Source organism: Ornithorhynchus anatinus, unplaced genomic scaffold, assembly GCF_004115215.2.
Source record: "Ornithorhynchus anatinus isolate Pmale09 unplaced genomic scaffold, mOrnAna1.pri.v4 scaffold_77_arrow_ctg1, whole genome shotgun sequence".
Lineage (NCBI taxonomy): Eukaryota > Metazoa > Chordata > Mammalia > Monotremata > Ornithorhynchidae > Ornithorhynchus > Ornithorhynchus anatinus.
In genome coordinates, this window is record NW_024396934.1 from 474,200 (window position 1) to 499,841 (window position 25,642).

The following is a 25,642-nucleotide window of genomic DNA, read 5'->3' on the forward strand; positions in this document are numbered from 1 at the left end:
CCTCTGCTCCTCCACCTCTCCCTTCCCATCCCCACAGCACCGTACTTGTCCGCTCAACTGTATATATTTTCGTTACCCTATTTATTTTGTTAATGAATTATACATCGCCTTGATTCTATTTAGTTGCCATTGTTTTTACGAGATGTTCTTCCCCTTGACTCTGTTTATTGCCATTGTTCTCGTCTGTCCGTCTCCCCCGATTAGACTGTAAGCCCGTCAAACGGCAGGGACTGTCTCTATCTGTTGCCGACTTGTTCATCCCAAGCGCTTAGTACAGTGCTCTGCACATAGTAAGCGCTCAATAAATACTATTGAATGAATGAATGAATGAATCTTTGAGACAAAAATCAGGCTATCCTTGCTTTGGGTAAAGGAAATATGGAATAAGCAAAAAAATGAACACTAAAACCAATAACCAAAGCCTAGGTCGTACCCTGGGGTATTTATGTTGGTACAGAGCGGTGTTCAGGCAAATTCAGGTTGGCCAACAAGGGCACACATAATTACTGGATACACAAACATATGTGACCGAGTGTGTTATATAATCAGAATGGAACATAACTTAAGGACCCCAAATCAAAACATGTTCCCAGTAAGGTCTCTGACCACCTCCATTCCTCCAAAACTGGTACGCTTTCCCTAAACACACATGTGGCTTCTGGGCAATGTCACCCATCAGCAGTTACCAAGTTTGGAGCAGAGAGGGGAGCCTGGCATTCAAAATAAAAACACCAGACTGCACACAGACTAGGGGAAACCCAGACTGTTAGTGTCAAATCATCCTCTAGGACCACATGGGTGCAGAGGTATCACAAGTGGTACAGTCTGAGACCTGAAGAATCTCAGGGATGATGTCACCAACAGGCTCCAGAGTCTCCAGGTAACGAGGTCTCTCAGGCAGAGTTCAGAGTTGGTCCTTCCCCCACCCCCACCCTGCCTGGAACAGTGGCTGCTTTAAGGGCACTGCGGGGTCACCGGGGGACCATTAAGGACAGATTACCTCAAAGTGCTTTTCCTGTAACAGCCACCACTGTGCAAGAGTGCAAGGAAAGGTGAGCATCCAGAATCAGTAGGGACCCCAACCCTAGATGGTTCCAGTGAGTCGAAGCGGGGAGACTGACAGCAAAAACATGAGAAAATTAATCTGTCCAATTTCTTCACCTCAAAGTGATATTTTTGTTGGCACATTTATTAAGGGTTTACTAAGAGCCAATGGTTGGGGCAGATACAGGATCATCAGAACAGACCTTGTGCCAATCAGGGCTCAAGATTTAAGTGATAGGGAAAGATCAGGGGCTCTATCCCCATTCTACAGAGAAGGAAATTGAGGCCCAGAGAGTTAAGTGAGTCATCCAAAGACTGCCACTGGCAGAGCTGGGACCAGAAACCAGGTCCTTTAGTCTTACAACTAACCCATGCTATCTCCAAGGTAAAGAGATCTCTCCTAAGGAAAATCTAAGACCTTTTCTTTGAGGTGGTTATTTCATCATCTTCATCAGTGGTATTTATGGAGCTCTGACTTTGTGCAGAGCACTGTACTAAGTGCTCAGGGAGGGTACAGTACAACAGACATGGTAGACCCGTTCCCTGCCCTCTGCTCCCTCTACACCCCCCTTCACCTCTCCTCAGCTAAGCCCTCTTATCCCCCTTTCCCTCTGCTCCTCCCCCTCTCCTTTCCCATCCCCTCAGCACTGTACTCGTCCACTCAACTGTGTATAATTTCATTACCCTATTTATTTTGTTAATGAGATGTACATCACCTCGATTCTACCTATTTGCTATTGTTTTAATGAAATGTTCATCCCCTTGATCCTATTTATTGCTATTGTTCTTGTCTGTCTCCCCCAATTAGACTGTAAACCCGACAAAGGGCAGGGACTGTCTCTATCTGTTACTGATTTGTACATTTCAAGCGCTTAGTACAGTGCTCTGCACATAGTAAGCACTCAATAAATATTACGGAATGAATGAATGAATGAATGAATGAATGAATGAACAAAATTACAGTCCGGAGCTGGAGACAGACATTAAAACAAAACAAAAAAAATATAATATATAATTCATAGATCTGTTATATACTTGTGGGGACCCCTTGATTTTCTCGTGAAGGAGATTTCTGACCTGAACCAGGATTCTATCTTTTATTCATTTTTCCTTTGGCAAACCTAGCAGCGCAAGCTGAACTGTGGATCTCCTCGGCCAGTGTCTGAGTGGATGTTGGGTTGGAGAAGAGCACAAGCCTAGACAGAGGGAAAAGGGTGTGAATTTGGCCACCCACTCTCTGGGAATAGGAATTCCCAGACAAAGAGGGAGAATCTAGCATGGGACCTTGAAAATATATATTTGTCTGTGCATGCATTTTGTGTGTGTGTGTGTGTGTGTGTGTGAATGTGTAAATGTACTTAATAATTATAAACAATAATTAGGGCATTTGTTAAGCATTTACTATGGGACCAGGACTGTTCTAAGCTCTGGGGTAGATACCAGATAATCATGTTGGACACACAGTTCCGGTCCCACGTAGGGCTCACAGTCTAAGTATGAGGGAGAACAGGCAACTGAGGCACAGAGAGGTGAAGTGACTCATAGGTCACACAGTAAGCTAGTGGTCCTCTGACTTCCAGGCCGGTGCTTTTTCCGCTAGGCCATGCTGCTTCTCCATTACTTGTGTAGTGGAGTGTGTTTACATATGCGGAAGTGTTTATGTGAGGTCACATGGGTGAATTAATGTGTGTACATTGGTGCACATGTGTATATGTATAGGAATGTGAGCAATTGTACAGGCACCCCTTGACCAATCCGCTTCTTTGTGCAAGTCACTGACATGCTAAACAATATAATCAAGCCATAGTGGCACACACAAAAAAGGAATCAGCAGAAATAGAGTTACTGAACATGTTAGCGGGTGTCGGGGAGAGGAGGGACTTCTGACCCCCATTTCTCCAAAGCCATTGCATCCTGCCGCTTCCCAAGTTCTTCTGAAAACCGGATGCTGCTTTTGAACCATAGAATTCGGTGGCAGAAAACAAGATAGAGGGAAGAAATTCAAAGTGGTGATTTTCTGACCCCCTTTTTGTAATTATCCTTCATTCTGTGCCTCTTCGGGCAATCCACAGATCCCCCTAGAAAATGGCCAATATCTCCACGGTGACGGAATTTGTCCTCCTGGAGTTCTCGGATGGCTCCCGGGAGCTGCAGCTGGGCCACGCCACCTTGTTCCTCCTGGTCTACATGGTGACCCTGATGGGGAATCTCCTCATCATTGCTGCCACCGCCCTTGACCGGCACCTCCACAGCCCTACGTATTTCTTCCTCAGGAACCTGTCCTTCATAGATGTCTGCTACATCTCCATCACTGTCCCCAAATCTATCCACAACTCCTTAACCAATAACAGCTTGATATCACTCCAAGGCTGAGCCACCCAGCCCTTCCTAATCAGTTTCTTCACGGCTTCAGAGCTGTCCATCCTCACAGTGATGTCCTACGATCGCTACGTTGCCATCTGCCACCCCCTGCACTATGAGCACATCATGGACCGAGCAGTCTGCACGCAGATGATAGCCACCTCCTGGTTCAACGGGGATACATTTGGGGTGATGTACATGGTGGGAACATTCTCCATGCCCTTCTGTGGGTTCCCCATGGTCCAGCAGTTCTTCTGTGATGCCCCCTCCTTGCTGAAGGCCTCCCGTTTTAAGAGGCAAGTTGTACTGGATGTCAGTTTTGCTAATGGGTTTATTTTTGCCTTAATCTCCTTCATTGCCATCACTCTCTCTTACACTCGCATCTTCTGCACCGGAGGATTCCAACCATTGAGAGTCGAGGCAAAGACTTCTGGGCTCAGTGGAAAGAGCACGGGCTTTGGAGTCAGGGCTCATGAGTTCGAATCCCAGCTCTGCCACTTGTCGGCTGTGTGACTGTGGGCAAGTCACTTAACTTCTCTGTGCCTCAGTTCCCTCATCTGTAAAATGGGGATTAAGGCTGTGAGCCCCACATGGGACAACCTGATTCCCCTATGTCTACCCCAGCGCTTAGAACAGTGCTCGGCACGTGGTAAGCGCTTAACAAATACCAACATTATTATTATTATTATCTTGCCGTTGTCACATCTTTTTTCTTCACGGTCACCTTTGCTTACCTTATGCCTCCTTCAGGATCCCCCTCAGTGTTGGACCTGCTGGTGTCCGTGTTCTACACTGCGGTGCCCCTGCCCTGAACCCCCTCATCTACAGCCTGAGGAACCGGGACATCAAGGCCGCCTTGGGGAGGGTCCTGGGGGGGCATCCATTCCTCCAGAAAAAAAGCAGCATGAACTAGCGGAAAGAACACAAGCCTGGGAATCAGAGGATCTGTGTTCTAATCTGAACTTTGCCTCTTGTCTGTCATGTGGCTTTGGACAAGTTACTTAACGTCTTTGTGCCTCAGGTGGCTCATCTGCAAAAGGGGGATTCAATCAATCAATCAATCATATTTACCGAACACTTACTGTTTGCAGAGCACCACTCCTACTTAGACTGTGAACCCCATGTGGGATCTGATTATCTTGTATCTACCCCAGTGTTTAGTACAGTACATAGCACATAACAAGTGCTTTAAAAATACCACAACTCTTATAATTAAAAGCCCCTTCTCTTTCTCCTGACATTGGTTCCCCCTTGTCATTTCTTCGTCCCTGGGTCATTATCAGGTGTGGTGGTTAGGAACAGTAATGACAGTGTAATATACTGGACTAAGTGTTTTTTGGTTTTTTTCCCCTTCCTGTTAACAACTCTTTATATATGTATATGCTATATACTATATATATACATATATGTATATATATATACATATATATACTGTCCCCGGAACTGTGTGTCCAACATGATTATCTGGTATCTACCCCAGAGCTTAGAAATGATCTTTTCAGAAATGCAGAAGCAGCATGGCCTAGTGGAAAGAGCACAGCCCTGGGAGTTAGAAGACCTGGATTCTAATCCCGACTGCCAAATACTTGTTGTATGGTCTTGGGCAAGTCACTTCACTTCTCTGTACCTCAGCCCTCCTGTTCTCCCTCCTACTTGGACTGTGAGCCCCATGAGGAACAGGGACTGTGTCCAACCTGATTAGCTTGTAACTACCCCAGTGTTTAGAACAGTGTTTGACACATAGTAAGTGCTTAACAAAGACCATAAAAAATGCATTTCCCGAGCAGGTCACCAAGGGACTATGACCTCAGATCCCTTTCTACAGCTCCAAAGCCTTCCTAGGTCCTTGTGAAATCTGAGTGCTGATTTTGGGGAACAGAAGCCGAGACGGAGGAAGGCTTCGTGCTGAAATTACAAGCTTTTTTTATTTTTCTTTCAGATACCTTTTTGTAAATTATGCCCCTTATCTGAGCCTCTTTGGACAGTTCACAGATTGTCCCAGAACAACATCCACCACTGTGATTGGATTCCTCCTTGGGAGTTCTTGGAGGTCTGGGAACTGCAGCTGGTTCACGCTGCGCTGTTCCTCCTGGTCTACCTGGTGTCCCTGGTGGGGAATCTCCTCATCGTCACCGTTACCGCCCTCAACCAGCACCACCACACCCCCATGTACTTCTTCCTTAGGAACCTCTCCTTTGTCGACCTCTGCCTCATCTCCATCACTGTCCCCAAGTCCATCCACAACTCCCTGACCCACACGAGAGCCATCTCTTTCCTGGACTGCATAGCTCAGATCTTCTTGGTGATTTTGTTAGTTGGTGTGGAACTGTTCATCCTCACGGTGATGTCCTATGAGTGCTATGTGGTTATCTGCCACCCCCTGTGCTATGATGTCACCATGAATCGAGAGACCTGTGTAAAACTGGCCACTGCCTCCTGGCTAGGTGGGGGTATATTTGGGATGATGTACACGGCGGGGTCATTCTCCCTGCTCTTCTGTGGGTCCCCCATATTTCTGCAGTTCTTGTGTGACGCCTCCTCCTTGCTGATGGTCTCGTGTTCCAATACTCACGTGGTTTTTGCTTTCAGTTTGGTCTCGGGGTTTGTTTGTGCTTTATTCTCCTTTGTCTCCACTGTCATCTCCTACATCTGCATCTTCTGGGCAGTGCTGAGGATGCCAGCCACGGAGGGCTGGGCTAAGGTCTTCTCCACCTGCTTGCCCCACCTTGCCATCATCACTGTTTTCCTCTCTACTGCTTCCATTGCCTATTTTAAGCCTCCCCAGATTCCCCCTCAGCTGTGGAACTGGTGGTTTCCGTGTTCTACACTACAGTGCCCCCTGCCCTGAACCCCCTCATCTACAGCCTGAGGAACAGGGATGTGAAGGCTGCGCTGGAAAAGGTCCTGGAGTGGGATATCCATTCCCTCTGAGAAGCACTCTGGCCCAGTGGATAGAGCACTGGCCTGGGAGTCAGAATCATCTCGGTTCTAATCCTGGCTCTGCCACGTATCTGTATGTGAGACCTTGGGTGAGTCACTTAACTTCTCTGTGCCTCATTCCATCATCTGTAAAATGGGGATTAAGACTGGGAGCTCATTGTGGGACAGGGACTGTGTCCAACCTGATCAACCTGATCAATTTGTACCGTGTACTTGGCAAAGAGTTAAAGCTTAACAAATACCATTAAAAAAATCCCCTGCTCTTTATTCTGACATTGGTCTGCATGGTATTTACTAGCCCCTCAGGTCACTGCCAGTTGTGGGAGTTTGAACCGGTAATGGGATTCATCAAAACCTACTAATGGACTGGAGTAAATGAGTTTTTCATTCATTCATTCATTCATTCATTCGTACTTATGGAGCACTTACTGTGTGCAGAGCCCTGTACTAAGTGCTTGGGAGAGTAGAATATCACAATAGACACATTTCCTGCCCACAATGAGCTTATAGTCTAGAGGGGAGACCAACATTAATATAAGTAAATAAATTACAGATATGTATGCAAGTGCTGTGGGGCTGGGGGAGGGAGGGGATGAATACAGGGAGCAAGTCAGACACAGAGGGAGTGGGAGAAGAGGAAAGGAGAACTTAGTCAGGGAAGGCCTCTGGGAGGAGATGTGCCTTCAGTAAGGTTTTGAAGAGAGTTTTTACTTTCCCTGGTGACTACTTTTCCCTTTTCCTCTCACATGTACCCTCCCCCTTCCTGGCTTTCTTTTGTTTTGTTTCTGTTATGGTATTTCTTAAGTACTTACTTTAGAACACTGTTCTAAACACTGGGGTAGATACAGGTCAATTAGGTTGGACACAGTCTCTGTCCCGCATGGAATTCACAGTCTAAGTAGGAGGAAGAATGGGAGAAATGAGGCACAGAGTAGGTAAGTGACTCATCCAAGGGGACGCAGAAAGCAATTGACAGGGATGGGTTCAGAACCCTGCTCCTCTGATTCCCAGGCCCATGCTCTTTCTCCCCAAACAGTGTTGGCCATTCACCCAGTTTCATACTGGCCAATCCAGATCTCATCTGACCTGCCCCATGTCCTGCGGGGAGATAACGGAGATGGAGATGGACATACTCCAACGGGGATGAGCAAGGGAGAAGCCCTGGGATTTAAGGGAGGAAGGGGACAGCAGAGCAGAACAAGGATGGTTGTCCCCCTCTCTCCATCTCCCTAGCACCTCTCCTCACTAAAACTCTTCTCTGTTGTGGGCTTTCCCCACCCCCTCACACTCTGGTCCCACCCATCAGACTGAATCCAGCCATCTGAGGGAGGCAGGGGAATTTCTGATTAGCCCTCATTATATATGTCCTCCCAATTCATTTATTTTAACATTGCTGTAAATATTCTTATATTCATAAGAATTCATTTATTTTAACATTGCTGTAAATATTCTTATATTCATAAGAATTCATTTATTTTAACATTGCTGTAAATATTCTTATATTCATAAGAATTCATTTTATTTTAACATTGCTGTAAGTATTCTTATATTCATCTCAACTTTCAAAATGTAACCTTCCTGTCGGCAGGAAGGGCACCACTTTTTTCTTCTACTTCCCAATTGCATAATGCACTTCCCCACACCAAATCCACACTTAATAAATGTTGCTACTGCTATTACTCTCTCCTCTGACTAGACACCTTATGGTGGCAGAAGAGTTTGCGTGAGCTGATGAAGCTTAGAGCTATGCCATAGGAGGTTACCCATAACGGAAAAGTTGGAGCCAGGGCATCAGAGTCAAGTCGCCTGTGCTGGGCAGCAGTGGCATGGGAAAGAGTCAAAAGCAGATTATTGAGTTATCAAAACGTTGAACAAAGTTGACGGCAGAGACTGAAGCTTTACTGTGTAGAAGAAGGAAATGGTAAACCACTTCCGTATCTTTACCAATAAAATTCTATGGATACATGTACCTTTATGGCAGAAGGTGGGATGCTTTGGAGCAGGTGTGTCCAAGGAGTCACTTTGGGTCAGAAATGATTTGACGGCTATTGAAGAAGAATTCTGCTACTACTACTAACATTTCTATGACTATTACTGCTACTGCTGCTGCTATTACTACTACTACTATTACTACTATACTATTACTACTACAACTATTACTATCATTATTACTACTATTATTACTTGGATTTGCACCTTTTATTGACCCCACCCTTAGCCCCGAAACAGTAATGTACATATCTGCAATTTATTTATTCATATTAATGTCTGTCCTCTCTTCTGGACTGTAAGCTCCTTGTGGGCAGGGAGCTCTGTTATATACAGTACTCTCCCAAACATTGTTCTGAACACACAGTAAGAGAGCAATAAATACAATTGATTGATTACTACTACTATCACTACCACTACTGCTGCTACTACTAGTAGTATACTACTAATACTGCCACTACTACTGCTGCTCTACAGTTGCTACTACTAGGCTACCACTATTACTACTGCTGCTGCTGCTACTATATTACTACTGCATTTTTATGGTATGTCATTCAAGCATTCAATTGTATTTATTGAGCCCTTACTGTGTGCAGAGCACTATATTGAGTACTAATATAACAATAAACAGACACATTTCCTGCCCACAACAAGCTTATGAGTACTGAGTATTCAGGAGTGCTAAATACAGGGCACTGCATACAGTAAGCACTCAATAAATACCACTGATTGATTGCTGGATTGATGGCTGTCTCCTCCAGACTGTAAGCTCCTTGTGGAAGGGAACATGTCTCCCAGTTCTGTTATACTGTACTCTCCCAAGCACTTAGTACAGTGCTCTGCACAGAGCAGGTGCCCAATAAACACCTTAATTGTTTGACTGATTACTCTAGTTTAGTGGGCAGAGAATGTATCTACCAAGCAGTGTGGCCTAGTTGATAGAGCATAGGCCTGGGAATCAGAAGGACCTGGGTTCTTAACCCAGGTCTTTCATTTGTCTGCTGGGTTACCTTGGATGAATCATGTAACTTTTCTGTGTCTCAATTTCCGCAACCCTGAAAAGGGGGTGAAACACTTAGACTGTGAGCCCCATGTGGGACAGGGACTGTATCCGACCTGATAAACTTGTATCTTCCCCAGTACTTAAAACAGTGCTTGACATGTGGCTTAGTGGAAAGAGCACGGGGTTGGGAGTCAGAAGTCGTGGGTTCTAATCCCAACTCTGCCACTTGTCAGTTGTGTGACCTTGGGCAAGTCACTTAACTTCTCTGTGCCTCAGTTACCTTATCTGTAAAATGGAGATTAAGACTGTGAGTCCCACGTGAAATCGGGGGAGGAGAGGGAGGAAAGAAGAGAAGGGGAGGAGATGGGAAGGGAGCGGACAAGAGGAGAGAGTAGGAAAGAGGAGAGGAGAGAAGAGAGGGAAGGGGAAAGGAGGAGAAGAGGTAAGGATAAGAGGAGAGGAAATGAGGGCAGAAGAGGAGGAGAGAAGAGGGGTGGGGGAGTGGAGGCAGGAGAGGGGAGAAGATAGGAGAGGAGGTGAGGAGAAGAGAGTAGAGAAGGAGGGAAGAGGAGAGGAGAGGAAAGAAAGGGAGGAAAGGAGAGGGGAGAGGAAAGAAGAGGAGAGGGGAGAGAAGAAAAAAGAGAGAATAGGGGAGGAGAGGGAAGGGGAGAAGAGGAGAGAAGGCAAGGATAAGAGGAGAGGGGAGAGGGGAGGGAAGAGGAAAGGAGAGAAGGGGAGGAAATGGAATTCAATTCAGTTCAATCGTATTTATTGAGCACTTACTGTGTGCAGAGCACTGTACTAAGCTCTTGGGAGAGTACAACAATAAACAGACACATTCCCTGCCCATAACAAGCTTACAGTCTAGAATGGGGGACAGACATTAATATGAATAAATGAATTACATATATGTGCATAAGTGCTGGGGGCGCTGGGAAGGGGAATAATAAAGGGAGAAAGTCAGGGTGATGCAGAAGGGAGTGGCAGAAGATGAAGTGGGGAGTGCTTAGTCAGGGAAGGCCTCTTGGAGGAGATGTGCCTTCAATAAGGGTTTCAAGGCGAGGAGAGTAATTGTTTGTCGGATTTGAGGAGGGAGGGCGTTCCAGGCCAGAGGCTGGTTGAGGGCGAGGGATTAGTGGCAAAATAGATGAGATTGAGGTACAGTGAGAAAGTTAGAATTAGAGGAGCTATACGTGTGGGCTGGGTGGTAGTAGGAGAGTAGCAAGGTGAGGTAGGAGGGAGCATGGTGACTGAGTGCTTTAAAGGCAATGGTGAGGACTTTTTGTTTGATGCAGAGATGGATGGACAACCACTGGTGTTCTCTGAAGAATGAGGTGGCATGTCCTGAATGTTTTTGCAGAAAAATGATTTGGGCAGCAGAGTAAAGTAAGGTCTGGAGTGGGGAAAGACAGGAGGTTGGGAGGTCAGCAAGGAGGCTGAAGCAGTAATCCAGGCAGTATAGGAAGAGTGATTGTATTAATGTGGTAGCAGTTTGGATGGAGAGGAAAGAGTGGATTTTAGCGATGTTGTGAAGGTGGGACCGACAGGATTTAGTGAATTGAATATGTAAATTGAGTGAGAAAGAGGAGTAAAGGATAATGCCAAGGGTATGGGCTTGTGAGACAGGAAGGATGGGGGTGCCATCTACAGTGATGAGTCACGGGAAGGACAGGGTATGGGTGGGAACATAAGAAGTTCTGTTTGGGATATGTTAATCTTGAGGTGATGGGAGGACATCCAAGTAGACATGTCTTGAAGGCAAGAGGAAATGCCAGACTGAAGAGAGGGAGGTAGATCAGGGCTTGGGATGTAGATTGGGGCATCATCTGCATTGAGGTGGTAGTTGAAGCCATGAGAGAGAATGAGTTTTCCAAGAAAGTGGGTGTAGATGGAGAAGAGAAGAGGCTCCAGAACTGAACCATGAGGGACCCCTATAGTAAGGGGGTGGGAGGCAGAGGAGGAGCCCACAAAGGAGACCGAGAATGAACAGCCAGAGAGATAAGAGGAGAACCAGGAGAGAACAGAGTCAGTGAAGCCAAGGTTGGATAACATTTCCAGGAGAAGGGGATGGTCCACAGTGTCTAAGGCAGCCTAGAGGTAGAGGAGGATTAGAATAGAGTAGTGGACATTGGATTTGGCAAGAAGGAGGTCATTGGAGACCTTTGAGAGGGCAGTTTCTGTGGAGTGAAGGGGACAGAAGCCAGGGAAGGAAGGGAAGAAGAGGGGAGAGAAGGCGAGGAGCTAAGAAGAGAGGAGAGGGCAAGAACGATGAGAGGAGGGGAGATGAGTGTGTAGGAAAATGAGAATGCAAGGAAAGAAAAGAGAAAGAGACAAGATTCAACACTTTTCTACATACATATTTATTTTTTGAATATTTTATGTATCTATTAATCTGAATGCATCAGCTGTTTCCTCGAAGTTTTTTGGGGGGCTGCCTCCCGCTTCATCTTTGTTTTTTGTCCAGCTTTCACTGTCGTGAATTATTTTTGTCTGTGCATCTTCTCTATTAGATGGTAAGTTCCTTGAGGGCAGAGAATGTGTATCTTGCTACTGCTGTATATCTCAAGTGTTTATTTCAGTGAGAAGCCCTCAATAGGCATACAGTAAATCATCATCATCAATGGCATTTGTTGAGCAGTTACTGCATGCAAAGCACCGTACTAAGCACCTCAGAGATTACATTACAAAAGAGATGGGAGACCTGTTTCCTGCCACTGTGCCTCCTCTCCATCTCCTGCTTTGCCTTCTTGTTACCTGGGTCATGATAGGCATGATGGCATCTTGGTACCCCTTCACCCTCCCCACCATGCCAATTCCCTGGGAACTGGGCAGTGTGAGCAGGGTGCCATCTGGAGCATAAGACAGTGCCCTTCCATATACCCTTCTTGCACCAGCCTCTCTATTTTGCAGTGAGAGAGAGAATAATGATAATAATAATGATAATAATAATGATAATAATAATGATAATAATAATAATGGTATTGGTTAAGCACTTACTATATGCCAGGCATTATACTAAGTGCTGGGGTGGACACAAGCAAATCGGGTTGGACACGGTCCCTGTCTCACAGGGTGCTCACAGTTTCAATCCCCATTTTACATATGAGATAACAGAGGCCCAGAGAAGTTAAGTGACTTGCCCAAGGTCACACAGCAGACAAGTGGTGGAGCCGCGATTAGAAGCCCTGACCACAAAAGGGCAAGTGTCAAATCAATTTTCCAGAGACCATTCTGGTTACTCCTGTTCCTCCCTATGCCCCCCCCAGGTCTTGTATATATCCCCTGTAAGAATGATAATAATAATAATTGTGATATTTTTAAGTGTTTACTATGTTCCAAGCACTGAACTAAGTACTGGGGTAGATACAAGCTAATCAGGTCCCACAAGGGGCTCACAGTCTAAGTAGAAGGGAGAACAGCCATTGAATCCCTATTTTACAGATGAGGGAACTGAGGCAGAGAGAAGGGAAGTGACATGCCCAAGCTCACAGCAGGCAAGAAGTGGGGCCGGGACTAGAACCCAAGACCTTGGGCTCCCAGGGCTGGGCTCTTTCCACTAGGTCATAGCGCTCTTCACTGCACCCATGGTCCAATCACAGCTCCAGTAGTGATGGCATTTATTAAAATTCTGAATAAGTGCCAGAGCATTGGATTAGTTGCAAGATACTCCTATCTGACACAGTCCCTGTATCACATGAGGATGCCAGGCTAAGATGATGGGAGAACAGGTTTTTATCCCCATTTTAAGGATGAGAAAACTGAGGCCCAGAGAGGTTCTATCCAAGAGCACACAGCAGGCCATTGGCAGAGCTGGGATTAGACCGTGGCTCTCCTAAATCCCCGGACCATATGTTTATTCCATTATATGATGGCTTTCTTTTTTCCCCTGTACGTACTCTCTTTCCTTTCATTTCAAAGGAGCGGGATATCCCATGTACTAATAATGATAATAATGAAAATTGTAGTATTTGTTAAACACTGACTATGTGCCAGGCACTGTATTAAGCAAGGAGGCTGATACAAGATAATCAGGTTGGACACAGTCTATATCCCACATGCGGCTCACAGTCTTAATCCTTATTTTACAGATGAGGTAACTGAGGCCCAGAGATGTTAAGTGAGTTGCCTAATGTCACATAGCAGGAAAGGCGCAGAGGCAGGATTAGAACCCAGGTCTTTCTGACTCCCAGGACCGAGCTCTAGCCAATGGGCCACACTGCTTCTCCCCTATGCTGGGGGTGACTGCCCTCAGGCAATGCTGGAAATGTGGACGCCTCTTTCATCCTCCTCCTTAGTGTCAACATTGCCTCCATTTTCTTCCCTTGTTTCTTCCTCTCTAGGCAAGCGACAAAACCTCTAGAGAAATGGCCAATCATACATTTGTGATGGAATTCTTCCTGCTGGGGTTCTGGGAGGTTCGGGAGCTACAGCTGGTCCATGCCGCGCTGTTCCTCCTGGTCTACTTGGCGGCCCTGTTGGGGAATCTCCTCATCGTTGCCATCACCGTCCTCGACCGACGCCTCCACACCCCCATGTACTTCTTCCTCAGGCACCTGTCCATCCTCGACTTCTGCTACATCTCCGTCACTGTCCCCCACTCCATCCACAATTCCCTGACTGACCGTAGATCCATCTCCTTCCTGGGCTGTGATGCCCAACTCTATTTCTTCGCTTGTTTTGCTTCACTGGAGATTGCCCTGCTCACGGTGATGTCCTACGATCGCTACGTGGCCATTTGCCACCCGCTGCGCTATGACATCATTATGGACGGAGGGGCCTGTGGGAAGATGGCTGCCACCTCCTGGCTCAGCGGAGCTCTCTCTGGTCTCTTGCACACCGTCAACATCTTTCTCTTGCCTTTTTGTGACTCCAACGTGATCCACCAGTACTTCTGTGACATCCCCCAGCTATTAACCCTGTCCTGCTCGCCCTCCATTGTGCCGGAGTTGGTTCTGATAGGCTTTAGCATCATGTTGGATTTCGGCTGCTTCCTGTTCATGGGGGTTTCCTATTTCCACATCTTGTCCACTGTACTGAGGATCCCGTCTGCGCAGGCCAGAACCAAAGGCTTCTCCACCTGCCTGCCCCATCTCGCTGTGATAGCCATATTTTTCTCCTGTGCATTTATTGCCCACTTAAAAATGCCCTCTGACTCTCCTTCAGTGCTGGACCTGCTGGTATCCGTGTTCTACACGGTATTGCCCCCTGCCCTGAACCCCCTCATCTACAGCCTGAGGAACAGACATGAAGGCCGCCCTGGGCAGGGTCCTCAAGGGGAAACTTCCCTGAAAAGCAAGGTGGCCTAATGGATAGAACTCAGACCTGGGTGTCAGAGGACCTGGGATTTTAATCCCGGTTCTGCCAACTGCTTGCTGTGTGACCTCGGACATTTCTCAGGGCCTCAGTTTCCTCAACTGTAAAATGGGGATTCCATACCTGTTCTCCCTCCTACTTAGACTGTGAGTCCCATGTGGGGTAGGGATTCTGTCTGACCTGATTAACTTGTGTCTACCCCAGCACTTAGATCAGTGGTTGACACATTGTAACTTCTTCCTCTTGCCTTTAAGAGATCTCTAGTTGGATGTCCTCCTGTCACCTCAAGCTTAACATGTCCAAAACTGAACTCATCTTCCCACCCTAACCCTGTCCTCCCCATGACTTTCTCATCATTATAGATGGCACCACCATCCTTCCTGTCTCACAAGCCCATACCCTTGTCAATATCCTTGACTTCTCTTTCTCACTCAACCCACATATTCAATCCATCACTAAATCCTGTCATTCATTCATTCATTCATTCAATCAATCATATTTATCTCCAGAGTGCTCTACTAAGCACTTGGGAAAGTACGATACAACAATAAACAGTGACAATCCCTGTCTGCAACGAGCTCCCACCTTCACAACATTCCTAAAATCCAAGCTTTCCTCCCCATCCAAAACCGCTACCACATTAATACAATCACTCATCCTATCATGCCTGAATTACTGCATCAGTCTCCTTGCTGACCTCCCAATCTCCTGTCCCTCCCCACTCCAGTCCATAGTTCACTCTGCTGGATCATTTTTCTACAAAAACATTCAGGACATGCTTCCCCACTCCTCAAGAAACTCCAGTGGTCACCCACCCACCTCTATATCAAAAAAAGATTCCCCATCATTGACTTTAAAGCACTCCATCACCTTGCCCCCTCCTACCTCACTTCACTACCCTCTTTCTTCAACCCAGTCCACACACTTTGCTCCTCTAGTGCTAACCGTCTCTCTGTGCCTCGCTCTGTCCTGTCTTGCTGTGGACTACTGGATTATGTCCTGCCTCTGGCCTGGAATACCCTTCCTCCTCAAATCCAACAGACAATTACTCTCCCCCCTGTTCAAAGCCTACTGAAGGAACATCTCCTCCAATAAGCCTTCCCAGACTAGACCCTCCCCTTCTTCTTCCCCCACTCCCTTCTGCTTCACCCTGACTTCCCTTTGCTCTTCCACCTTCCCAGCCCCACAGCACTTATGTACAGATCTGTAATTTATTCACTGTTATTGATGTCTGTCTCCCCTCTCTAGCTTGTAAGCTCTTTGTGGGCAGAGACGGTGTCTGTTTATTGTTGAATTGTACTTTCTCAAGTGACTACTATAGTGCTCTGCACACAGTAAGCACTCAATAAATATGATTGAATGAATGAGTAAATGAAAAAAAACTCTGTCTTCATATTTAATTTGGGAGGCACTGAGGCCAAGTGGCAAGAGCAAGGGAGAGCCAGAAGACCCAAGTTCTAATCCTGGCTCTCCCATTAGCCTGCTGCAGGACCTCGGGCTAGCAACAGAACCTCTCTGACTCAGTTTTGTTCTCTGGAAAATGGGGATAAAACGTCTCCTCTCCCTCTCTCTTAGGTGCTGAACCCTGTGTGGAACAGGAACTGTGTCTGATTGGAGTCTTCTGCTCCTCTCTCCATAGTACCCTACTGTTATTTTTATTATTATGGCATTTGTTAAGCACTTACTCTGTGCCAAGTGCTGTACTAAGCGCTCAGGTAGATTTAAAGTAATTAAGTCAGACATAGTCCCTGTCCCATGTGGGGGTCACAGTCTAAGTAAGAGGGGAGATTGGTATTGAATCTCCATTTTACAAATGAGGAAACTGAGTCACAGAACTGTCATATATGGGATTCACAGTCTAATAATAACAAAAATGATGGTAATAAATACTATTACCATGACTTCTGGTATTATTCCAATGCAGTGCTTTGGCACAGAGTAATGGTTTATTAACAATGCCATTAGTAATAGTCCTTATGATAATTGTCATCATTATTGAAATTACTGTGCATCCTGAAAAATGTCTTTATTTTCCTTCAGAATCTGTTATCTCTTTTTTCTATTCACTCCCTTCAAGGATACAACCAGGTAGTTGGTTATCCATTCTGATTCCTCAGGCTTTGAGTCCTAAACAAGCTTCAAGGGCCAGGATATGTATTTATAGACATGGAAAATTGATATGCGTTTCTGCAGCATGGTGTATTGGATAGAGCATGGGCCTGGGAGCCCGAAGGTGATGGGTTCTAATCACAGCTCCGCCACTTGTCTGCTGTGTGACCTTGAGCTTAGCTTAGCTTCTCTGTGCTTCAGATAGCGCATCCTTAAAATGGGGATTGAGCCCCACATGAGACAGGGACTGTGTCTTATCCGATTTGCTTTTCTCCACCTCAGTGCTTGGTGCTTACCTGACACATAGTAAGTACTTAAATACAATAATTATTATTACTATTATTACTTCACTCATGAGTACTTCTGATCTCACCCCTTTTCCTCCCCACAGATTAGAATGCTTTGTGGACTAAAGAAGCAGCATGGCTGAGTGGAAAGGATCAGAGGACCTGGGTTCTAATTCTGGCTCTTCTTAATTGCTTGCTGTGTGACCTTGGGCATGTCACTTCACTTCTCTGTGCCTCAGTTATCTCATCTGTAAAATGGGGATTTAATTCCTGTTCTCCCATCTACTCCATGCTCCTCTTTCCCACATGCCTAGACCCTCCAGAAACTCTCCCAAGGAAGTGGAATTCTGTGTCCCTTCCTCCCATGGGAATCAATTAATCTATCGTAATTATCGAATGCTTACTGTGTGCAGAGGATGGTACTAAGCACTTGGGAGAGGACAATACGACAGAATTGGTGGACACGTTCCCTGCCCACAACAAGCTTACAGTCCACAGAGAAGAAAGTGCTCTCTCTTTGCAGCACTGTTCATCTCCCCAAACTGGCCCTCAGGAGCTGCTACCAAGATCCCTGAATCAATCAATCAATCAATCAATCAATCAATCAATCTATCACTTGTATTTATTGACCCCTTACTGTGTGCAGAACACTGTATTAAGCACGTGGGATAGTACAATACAACAGAGTTGGTAGACAAATTCCCTGCCCACCACGAGCTTATAGTCTAGAGGGGGAAACAGAAATTAATAGAAATGAATAAATTACTGAACTGTGCATAAGTGTGGTGGGGCTGAGAGTGGGGTGATTATCAAGAGCTTAAAGGGTACAGATCCAAGTGAATGGGTGACGCAGAAGGGAGACGATGTTGGGGACAAGAGTTGGTCATCTGAAGCAACCATCACACACTTTATTATTCTAACACCTCTTTCCCTCTCCTCAGGGACAGGAACTGCATCTAATTCCCACCTGTGTATTATCTCCCATGGTTCACTATAGTGGTCTGCACACAGTAAGTACTTAATAAATAATATTACTACTATTAAAAGAGGGCTCAATCGGGGAAGACCTCCTGGAGGATATGTGCTTTTAATAAGGCTTTGAGAGTGGGAAAAATGATTGTCTGTTGACTATGAAGAGGGAGGGCGTTCCAGTCCAGAGGCAGGATGTGGTCAAGGGGTCAGCAGTGAGATAGATGAGATCGAGATACAGTAAGCAAATTGGCCTGAATGATGTCAACAGATTCCATGGTCACCTCAATGCACTCTCAACAACTGTTCATTAGTAATAATAATGAAGGTATTTGTTAAGCGCTTACTATGTGCCAAGCACTATTTTATGCTCTGGGGTAGATACGAGGTAATCAGGTTGTCCCATGTGGGGCTCACAGTCTTAATTCCCATTTTACAGATGAGGTAACTGAAGCACAGAGAAGTGAAGTGACTTGCCCAAGGCCACAGAGCAAACAAGTGGTGGAGCCGGGATTAGAATCCATGACCACTGACTCCCAAGCCCTTGCTCTTGCCACTAAACCACGCTGCTTCTCATGTAGTATTTGCTAAACAATATGTGCCAGACACTGTACTAACCACAGGGGTAGATACACAGTCATCAGATCAGGCACAGTCTCTGTCCCTGGAATTTTTTAAATGATATTTATTAGGCACTTATTATGTGTCAAACACTGTTCAAAGCGCTGGGGTAGATACAAGTCAGGTTGAACTCAGTCCCTGTCCCACATGGGGCTTATTTTCCCACTGTTCACTCGTTTTGGATCTACTCTGCTTTCAGAGTTTCCTACTGAGTGCTGGGGTAGATACAAGATAATCAGGTTGGACAGAGTCCATGTCCCATATGGGGCTCACAGACTTAATTCCCATTTTAAAGAGGAGGAAGCTGAAGCTAAGAGAAGTTATGTGGCTTGCCCAGTGTCAGCATTGCTTGTTTTTTTTTTTATAAAAATTGAACGGTATCTGTTAAGCATTTACTGTGTGCTAGACACTGTACTAAGCACTGGGGTAGAAACAAAATAATCAGATTGGACACATTCCATGTCCCACATGGGACTCACAGTCTTAATCTTCACTTAAAAGGTAAGGTACCTGAGGCACAGATTGTTAAGTGACTTGGCCTAGTGGAAAGAGCACAGACCTAGGAATCAGAGGATCTGGGTTCTAATCCTGACTCTGCCACTTACCAGCTGTGTGACCTAGAGCAAATCCCTTCACTTTTCTGTGCCTCAATTCCCTCTTCAGGAAAATGAGCCCCATGTAGGATAGGGACTGTATCCAATCTAACTGATTTGTATCTATCCCAGAACAGTGTTTGACACATAATAAGAACTAAACAAATACCATTAAAAAATTTTGTTCCCCCCTCTACTTAGACTGTGAGCTCCATGTGAGGACCTGATTATCTTGTATCTACACCCGGTGCTTAGTACAGTGTTTGGCATATAGTCAGAGTTTAACAAATTCCATAATTATTATTAAGGGGTGGAGCAGATCACCATGAGGAAAACGTCCAGAGCCACCAGAAGAGATGGACTTCGTGTCAGTCAACAGGTTGATGATGGATTTGGGGATGGTGGCTGAGATGATGATGAGATGGAGGACGGACAGGTTCCTGAGGAAGAAGTACATGGGGGTGTGGAGGTGCCGGTCAAGGGCAGTGACGGTGATGATGAGGAGATTTCCCATCAGGGCCACCAGGTAGTCCAGGAGGAACAGGGTGGCATGGACCAGCTGCAGCTCCCAGACCTCCAAGAACCCCAGAAGGAGGAATTCCGTCACTGTCGTGTGATTGCTCATTTCCTTGGAGATCTGAATCTCTCCCTGAAGTGGAAAAGAAAGCAGAAGTGTGGATCAACTCTTGAGCATCAAGTGTTCCTTTATGGTATTTGGTAGGCAATTGTTATGTGTCAAACACTGTTCTAAACATTAGGGTAGATATGAATTATGAATGAATGGGGCTCACAGTCTAAGTAAGAGGGAGAACTGGTATTGAATGCTCATTTTACGGTTGAGGAAACTGAGGCACAGAAAAGTGAAGTGATTTGCCCAAGGTTACTAAGCAAACATGTGGCAGAGGCAGGATTAGAACCCAGGTCCTCTGACTCCCGGGCCCAGGCTCTTTCCCAGGCTCCCAGATCTCACTGCTTCTCAAGAGCTACTTAAAAGAAGTCTCTGAGCATCAAAGCTCTGCTCATCTTAAACAGCTACAATAGATAGTACAGAGAAGCAGCGCGGCTCAGTGGAAAGAGCACGGGCTTTGGAGTCAGAGGTCATGAGTTCAAATCCCGTCTCTGCCACTTGTCAGCTGTGTAACTGTGGGCAAGTCACTTCACTTCTCTGTGCCTCAGTTACCTCATCTGTAAAATGGGGATTAAGACTGGGAGCCCCACGTGGGACAACCTGATTCCCCTGTGTCTACCCCAGCGCTTAGAACAGTGCTCTGCACATAGTAAGCGCTTAACAAATACCAACTTTATTATTAGATGGAAGACATGAGGAGAATGGACAATAGCAGAATATCCAAAGAGTTGCCAAGTGGAGAGTTAAAATTGAGAAACTGAGAACAAGGAGGGCAGAAGAAACGTTTTAAGGACACAGTAAAACCAAGCTTCAGACAATATTGCATCCCAACTGGAAACTGGGAGTCTGTTCCTGAAGATACACCAGCACAGAATCTTGCAATCAAGAAAGGAGTTGCTCCCTTCAAACCAAACCTTTGTAAGGCATGAGAGACAGGAGGCAAACGAGAAAGCAGAGCCAGGCACTGCAAGCACTAAGCATGACAACACATTCAGGGAAAGTCTTTTTGTGTGTACAATGTGGACTGTGAATTTTACACTCATAGATAAATTTTATCATCAGTGGTGCCTGCATTCAAGGAGGTAACAAGCAGTGATAGAAGATAGTAGCAGTAGCAGTAATAATTATAATGATATTTGTTAAGCACTTACTATGTGCCAAGCACTGTACTACGCCCAGGATAATCAGTTCCCACGTGGGGTTCACATTCTAAGTAGGAGGGAGAACAGGTATTGTATCCCCATTTTGCAGATGAGGGAACTGAAGCACAGAGAAATTAAGAGACTTACCCAAAGTAACCCAGCAGACTAGTGAGAACCACGATTAGAACCCAGGTCCTCTCACTTCCAGGCCCATGCTCTTTCCATGAGACTACACTGTGTTGTCGTAGTAGTAATGATCTTTATTCAGGTCCAATCTTGGATCCCCCTCTCAGGATCACCCCTGGAGAGTTTCCAATATTCTCCTAGTCTCAGCTATGGGAGGGAGAGTCAAGCAGAGGCCCACCCATTCCATTCCTAGCTTGGGCAGTGGCTAACGAGTGAAAGGCAATCTGCTACAAGTCAAAACTCACCCGTGCTGGACAGCAGAGGCCTGGGAGAGAGTCGAGGGTGGAGACTCAAGTTTACTGCATGGAAGAAGGCAGTGGTAAACCACTTCTATATTTTTACCAAGAAAAGTGTATGAATACACTCACAAAACAATTACAGTTGGAGAGTGGGGCATTCTGGGAGAGTTGTATCCATGGAGCCACTTTGGGTCACAGACCACTCAACAGCATTAGACGAAACAAGACGATCTTGGCTCTGCCACTTGTCTGCTGTGTGACCTTGAGCAAGTCATTTAATTTCTCTGGGCCTCAGTCACCTCATCTGTAAAACAGGGATTAAGACTGTGATCCCTAAATTTGACACAGACTGTTTCTAACTTCTACCTACTCCAGTGCTAATTCCAGTGTCTGGCACATAGTAAGCATTTAACAAATTCCATTTAAAAAAAACCCAAAACCTCACACTACTTGTAATACACATTACTACTTGTAATTCACATTACTAAAGGACTAGAAAAAGTGCAAAAAAAGCATATGTGTTCCCTGCCCACAAGCAACTTACAGTCAAATAGGGGAAGAGTCAAGTATCAACCCTCCCTGCTAGTTGATTGACGCAAAATAGTGTTCTGGAGACTACCTGCTTCTTGCCTATCAGTATCTTAAAGAAACCTTTAGAAAAAGGATACCAAATGTAGAGATGCAACGCCAAAGCTGTGGGAGGAGAGGGACTAATTCCTTCTGGGGCTGATTAAATGAACCGGAGAAATGAGGATATCAAAGAGGGATATTCGGAGTCACTCCGATAAAGCCAGCACCATAAAGCCACCATCTCCCCTCAAGCAGACTATTAATAATTGTCATATTTTTTAAGTGCTTACTCTGTGCCGGGCACTTTACTAAGCACTGGGGTGGATACAAGCAAATCGGGTTGGGCACCGTCCCTGTCCCATGTGAGTCCCACAGTCTCAATCGCCATTTTACAGATGAGTTAATTGAGGCACAGACAAGTGAAGTGACTTGCCCAAGGTCACACAGCATACAAGTGGCAGAGCCAGGAACAGAACCCATGACCTGTCTCCCACACCTGTGCTCTATCCACTACTCCCTGCTGCTTCTATTAGCTATGTTCCATCTGGATGGAGATGGTCATGCAGTGGAGGATCACATTTACTGGTGGATAGGATGCCACCTGCATGCCAACCTCTTTTCCTGCCTCCTGGATGCTGAGTTGACATAGACGTGGCTTTCTTCCAGTCCAGATGGTGGTCGTGGCAACCTTAGTGAGAAAGCAACTCGCTTTATCTCTCCTGACATTCTCCCATGACATTCTCCCATTCTCCCAAGTCACCTGCCCCGGAAAACAATCTTTGGAGTCCAATTCAGAGGGAAAGTTGGCAAATTGCCAGGGGGTAAGGAGGCAGCAGGGGATCGTGGGAATCAGGAGACCTGGGTTTTAGTCCCAGATCTATTCTCCACCTCTCCCTCTGAGAGGCTTCACCATTTCTACATCTCGGTGGCCTGAAATGTCTCTTTTACTTACCCAAAAGCGTTATCATAATAATAACAAAAACAGCAGTAATAATCATAACAGTATTTAACACTTACTATGTACCATGCCCTGTGGTGGATACCAAAAAAATCGGATTGCCCACAATCAATCAATCAATGCTATTGAGTGTTTACCGTGTGCAGAGCAATCAGTTAATCCATTGTATTAATTGAGCACTTACTGTGCCAGTCAATCAATCAGTGGCATTTATTAAGTGTGTGGGCTGGGTTTATAGTGGGATTAGGGGAGTCCAGCACTGTGGAGACACAAAGGGCCATACCACTGCAGTATAATGGATGGGGGAGTCCAGCTTGGTAGAGGTAACCGGGATAATCACCCCTGTATTCTATCGGATGACCCCTTTGCTCCACCCAACTCCATGAAAGTAAGCTTCAGTGGTGGAGAGTCAAAATGAACTAGTGACCTGGGAGTCAAGTCAATTAATCATATATATCGAGCACTTATCGTGGACAAGGAGAGTAAGTGAATGAGACTGGGGTCAGTGTTGAATGACTGAAGGTAGCATGCCCAAGGGGAAAGTAGTAGCAGCAGTAAGCAGCAGCATGGCCTGAAAGTCAGAAGGTCATGGGTTCTAATTGTGACTCTGCGCTTAACTTCTCTGTGCCTCAGTTCCCTCATCTGTAAAATGGGGGTTAAGACCGTGAGCCCTATGCGGGACAGGGACTGTGTCTAACCTGATTATCTCGTATCTATTCCAGTGCTCAGAACAGTGCCTGGAACATACTAAGCACTTAACAAATACCATAAGTATTAATAGCAGCAACAGCAGTGTTTGTAATAGTAGTAATAGCATTTATTGAATGGTATTTGTTAAGTTCCTATGATGTGCTAGGCACTGTACTAAGCACTGGGGTAGAAAGAAGATAGTTTGGAGACAGTCCATGAACCACAAGGGGCTCACAGCCTTAATCCCCATTTTACAGATGAGATAACTGGGGCACAACGAAGCAGCATGATCTAGTGGAAAGATCCCAGACCTGGGAGTCAGTGGACCTGCATTCTAATTCCAGGTCCACCACTTGTCAGTCAGCAGGTGAATCAGTCAGTCAATTGCATTTATTGAGAGCTTACTGCATGCAGAGCACTGTACTAAGCACTTGGGAGAGTACAACATACCAGATCCATTTCCTGCCTACTACGATCTTATAGCCTGTGTGACCTTGGGCAAATCACTTAATTTCTCTGTGCCTCAGTTACCTCACCTGTAAAATGAGGATTAAGACTGTGAGCCCTATTTGGGACGTGGACTGTGTCCAACCTGATTTGCTTGTATCTACCCCAGTTCTGAGTACAGTGCCTGGCACATAGTAAGGAATGAAGTGTGGTGATAACAAATGATGAAAATGGTGTATGCATTATGCCTCCGGGAATATACTAAGCCAAATGGGAGATGTGCAGAGACTTCTCTCTTGTGCAAAATTTCCCCTTTAAGAATTTTCCCATTGTGACCTTCAGGTCCCTGTTCCTCAGGCTGTAGATGAGGGGGTTTAGGGTGGGGGGCACCACTGTGTAAAACATAGACAGCAGAAGGTCCATAACTGAGGGGGAGTCCAAGGGGGCGTTGAGGTAGGCAAAGAATGCCTTGAGGTAGGCAAAGAACCCAGTGGAGAGGGAAATGGTGATGATGAGATGGGGCAGGCAGGTAGAGAAGGCTTTGGTTCAGCCTTCTGTTGCCGGCATCCTCAGCACGGTTGCCATGATATGGATGTAGGAGACAACGATTCCAATGAAACAGCAGAAGTCGAAAGCCACTTTGACGCAGATGGGCACCACCTCGTTGAGGAGGTCAGGAGAGTGGGAGATGGTGAGTAACTGGGGGATGTCACAGAAGAACTGGCCTACAACGTTGGACCCACAGAAAGAGAAGGAGAAGGTGCTGGCTGTGTGTAATGCAGCAGACAGCACCCAGCTCAGCCATGAGGCGGTGGTCATCTTCACACAGGCCCCTCGATTCATGACGACCTCATAGTGCAGGGGGTGGGAGATGGCCACATATGGGTTGTAGGACATCACTGTGAGGATGACCAGTTCTGTAAATACTGATGAAAGAGCAAAAAAAATCTGGAGGACACAGCCCAGGAAACAGATGGATCTGCCATTAATCAGGGAGTTGTGGATGGATTTAGGGACAGTGATGGAGATGAGGCAGAGGTCGAGGACAGACAGGTGCCTGAGGAAGAAGTACAGGGGGGTGTGGAGGCACCAGCCTAGGGTGGTGATGGTGATGATGAGGAGATTCCCCACCAGGGCCGCCAGGTAGACCAAGAGGAACAGCACGGCATGGACCAGCTGCAGCTCCTGGACCTCTGAGAACCCCAGGAGCAGGAATGCCGTCACTGTGGTGACGTTGGTCATCTCTTAGGGTGTCTGATTCACTAGCTGTGTTCAAGGAGAAGTAGAAAAGATAATGAACCAACACTAGTTATGTATTTTGTAAGTATATGAGTGCTGTGTGGTACCAAGAATCAAATATCAAGACAGGAATCAAAGATAAAAAGTCCTGGAATGTGGTGCATGATAACAGCCACAGAGCATATGCCATCAATCAATCAATCAATCAATCTGAGTGCTTACTGTTTGTAGGGCACTGTACTAAGTACTTGAGAGAGTACAATATAGCAGAGTTGATAGACATGTTCCCTTCCCAGAATGAGTTTACAGTCTAG

General features: G+C 45.9%; 3 protein-coding genes and 1 non-coding gene across 4 annotated transcripts; 3 read left to right on the forward strand and 1 right to left on the reverse strand.

The window, feature by feature from the left end:
* Positions 1–3,477: 3,477 nt before the first annotated feature.
* On the forward strand, positions 3,478–6,336 carry LOC114808951 (olfactory receptor 14A16-like). The gene is made up of 3 exons (XM_029057251.1): positions 3,478–3,717; positions 5,345–6,119; positions 6,203–6,336. Exons 1-3 carry the CDS (start codon positions 3,478–3,480, stop codon positions 6,334–6,336), a joined length of 1,149 nt encoding a protein of 382 aa, XP_028913084.1.
* A 7,374-nt stretch (positions 6,337–13,710) lies between these two features.
* LOC100088711 (olfactory receptor 14A16-like) lies at positions 13,711–14,666 on the forward strand. The gene has a single exon (XM_029057253.2). It carries the CDS (start codon positions 13,723–13,725, stop codon positions 14,641–14,643), a length of 921 nt encoding a protein of 306 aa, XP_028913086.2. The 5' UTR covers positions 13,711–13,722; the 3' UTR covers positions 14,644–14,666.
* Positions 14,667–16,763: 2,097 nt separating this feature from the next.
* On the reverse strand, positions 16,764–25,331 carry LOC103169929 (olfactory receptor 14A16-like). The gene is made up of 3 exons (XM_029057254.1): positions 24,651–25,331; positions 19,554–19,878; positions 16,764–16,786 (listed from the first exon to the last, which is right to left on the reverse strand). The coding sequence occupies exons 1-3, from the start codon at positions 25,329–25,331 to the stop codon at positions 16,764–16,766; spliced, it is 1,029 nt and encodes a 342-aa protein (XP_028913087.1).
* On the forward strand, positions 21,283–21,420 carry LOC114808962. Its single transcript, XR_003756707.1, has one exon. It is a non-coding gene; the product is annotated as a small nucleolar RNA SNORA7 (small nucleolar RNA).
* Positions 25,332–25,642: the final 311 nt, after the last annotated feature.

Bases quoted from the DNA above. Each gene is read 5' to 3' on its own strand.
- LOC114808951 (XM_029057251.1), top strand. From the start codon at position 3,478: ATGTCCTACGATCGCTACGTTGCCATCTGCCACCCCCTGCACTATGAG. The intron at 3,718-5,344 runs GTCAGTTTTGCT...TTTTTCTTTCAG, and splicing joins AGAGGCAAGTTGTACTGGAT to ATACCTTTTTGTAAATTATG. The intron at 6,120-6,202 runs GCTTGCCCCACC...ATTCCCCCTCAG, and splicing joins GGCTAAGGTCTTCTCCACCT to CTGTGGAACTGGTGGTTTCC.
- LOC100088711 (XM_029057253.2), top strand. From the start codon at position 13,723: ATGGAATTCTTCCTGCTGGGGTTCTGGGAGGTTCGGGAGCTACAGCTG.
- LOC103169929 (XM_029057254.1), bottom strand. From the start codon at position 25,331: ATGACCAACGTCACCACAGTGACGGCATTCCTGCTCCTGGGGTTCTCA. The intron at 19,879-24,650 runs GCAACAGAAGGC...TTTCCACTTCAG, and splicing joins CAACCGTGCTGAGGATGCCG to GGAGAGATTCAGATCTCCAA. The intron at 16,787-19,553 runs GTGATCTGCTCC...TGGCCCTTGAAG, and splicing joins CTCTGGACGTTTTCCTCATG to CTTGTTTAGGACTCAAAGCC.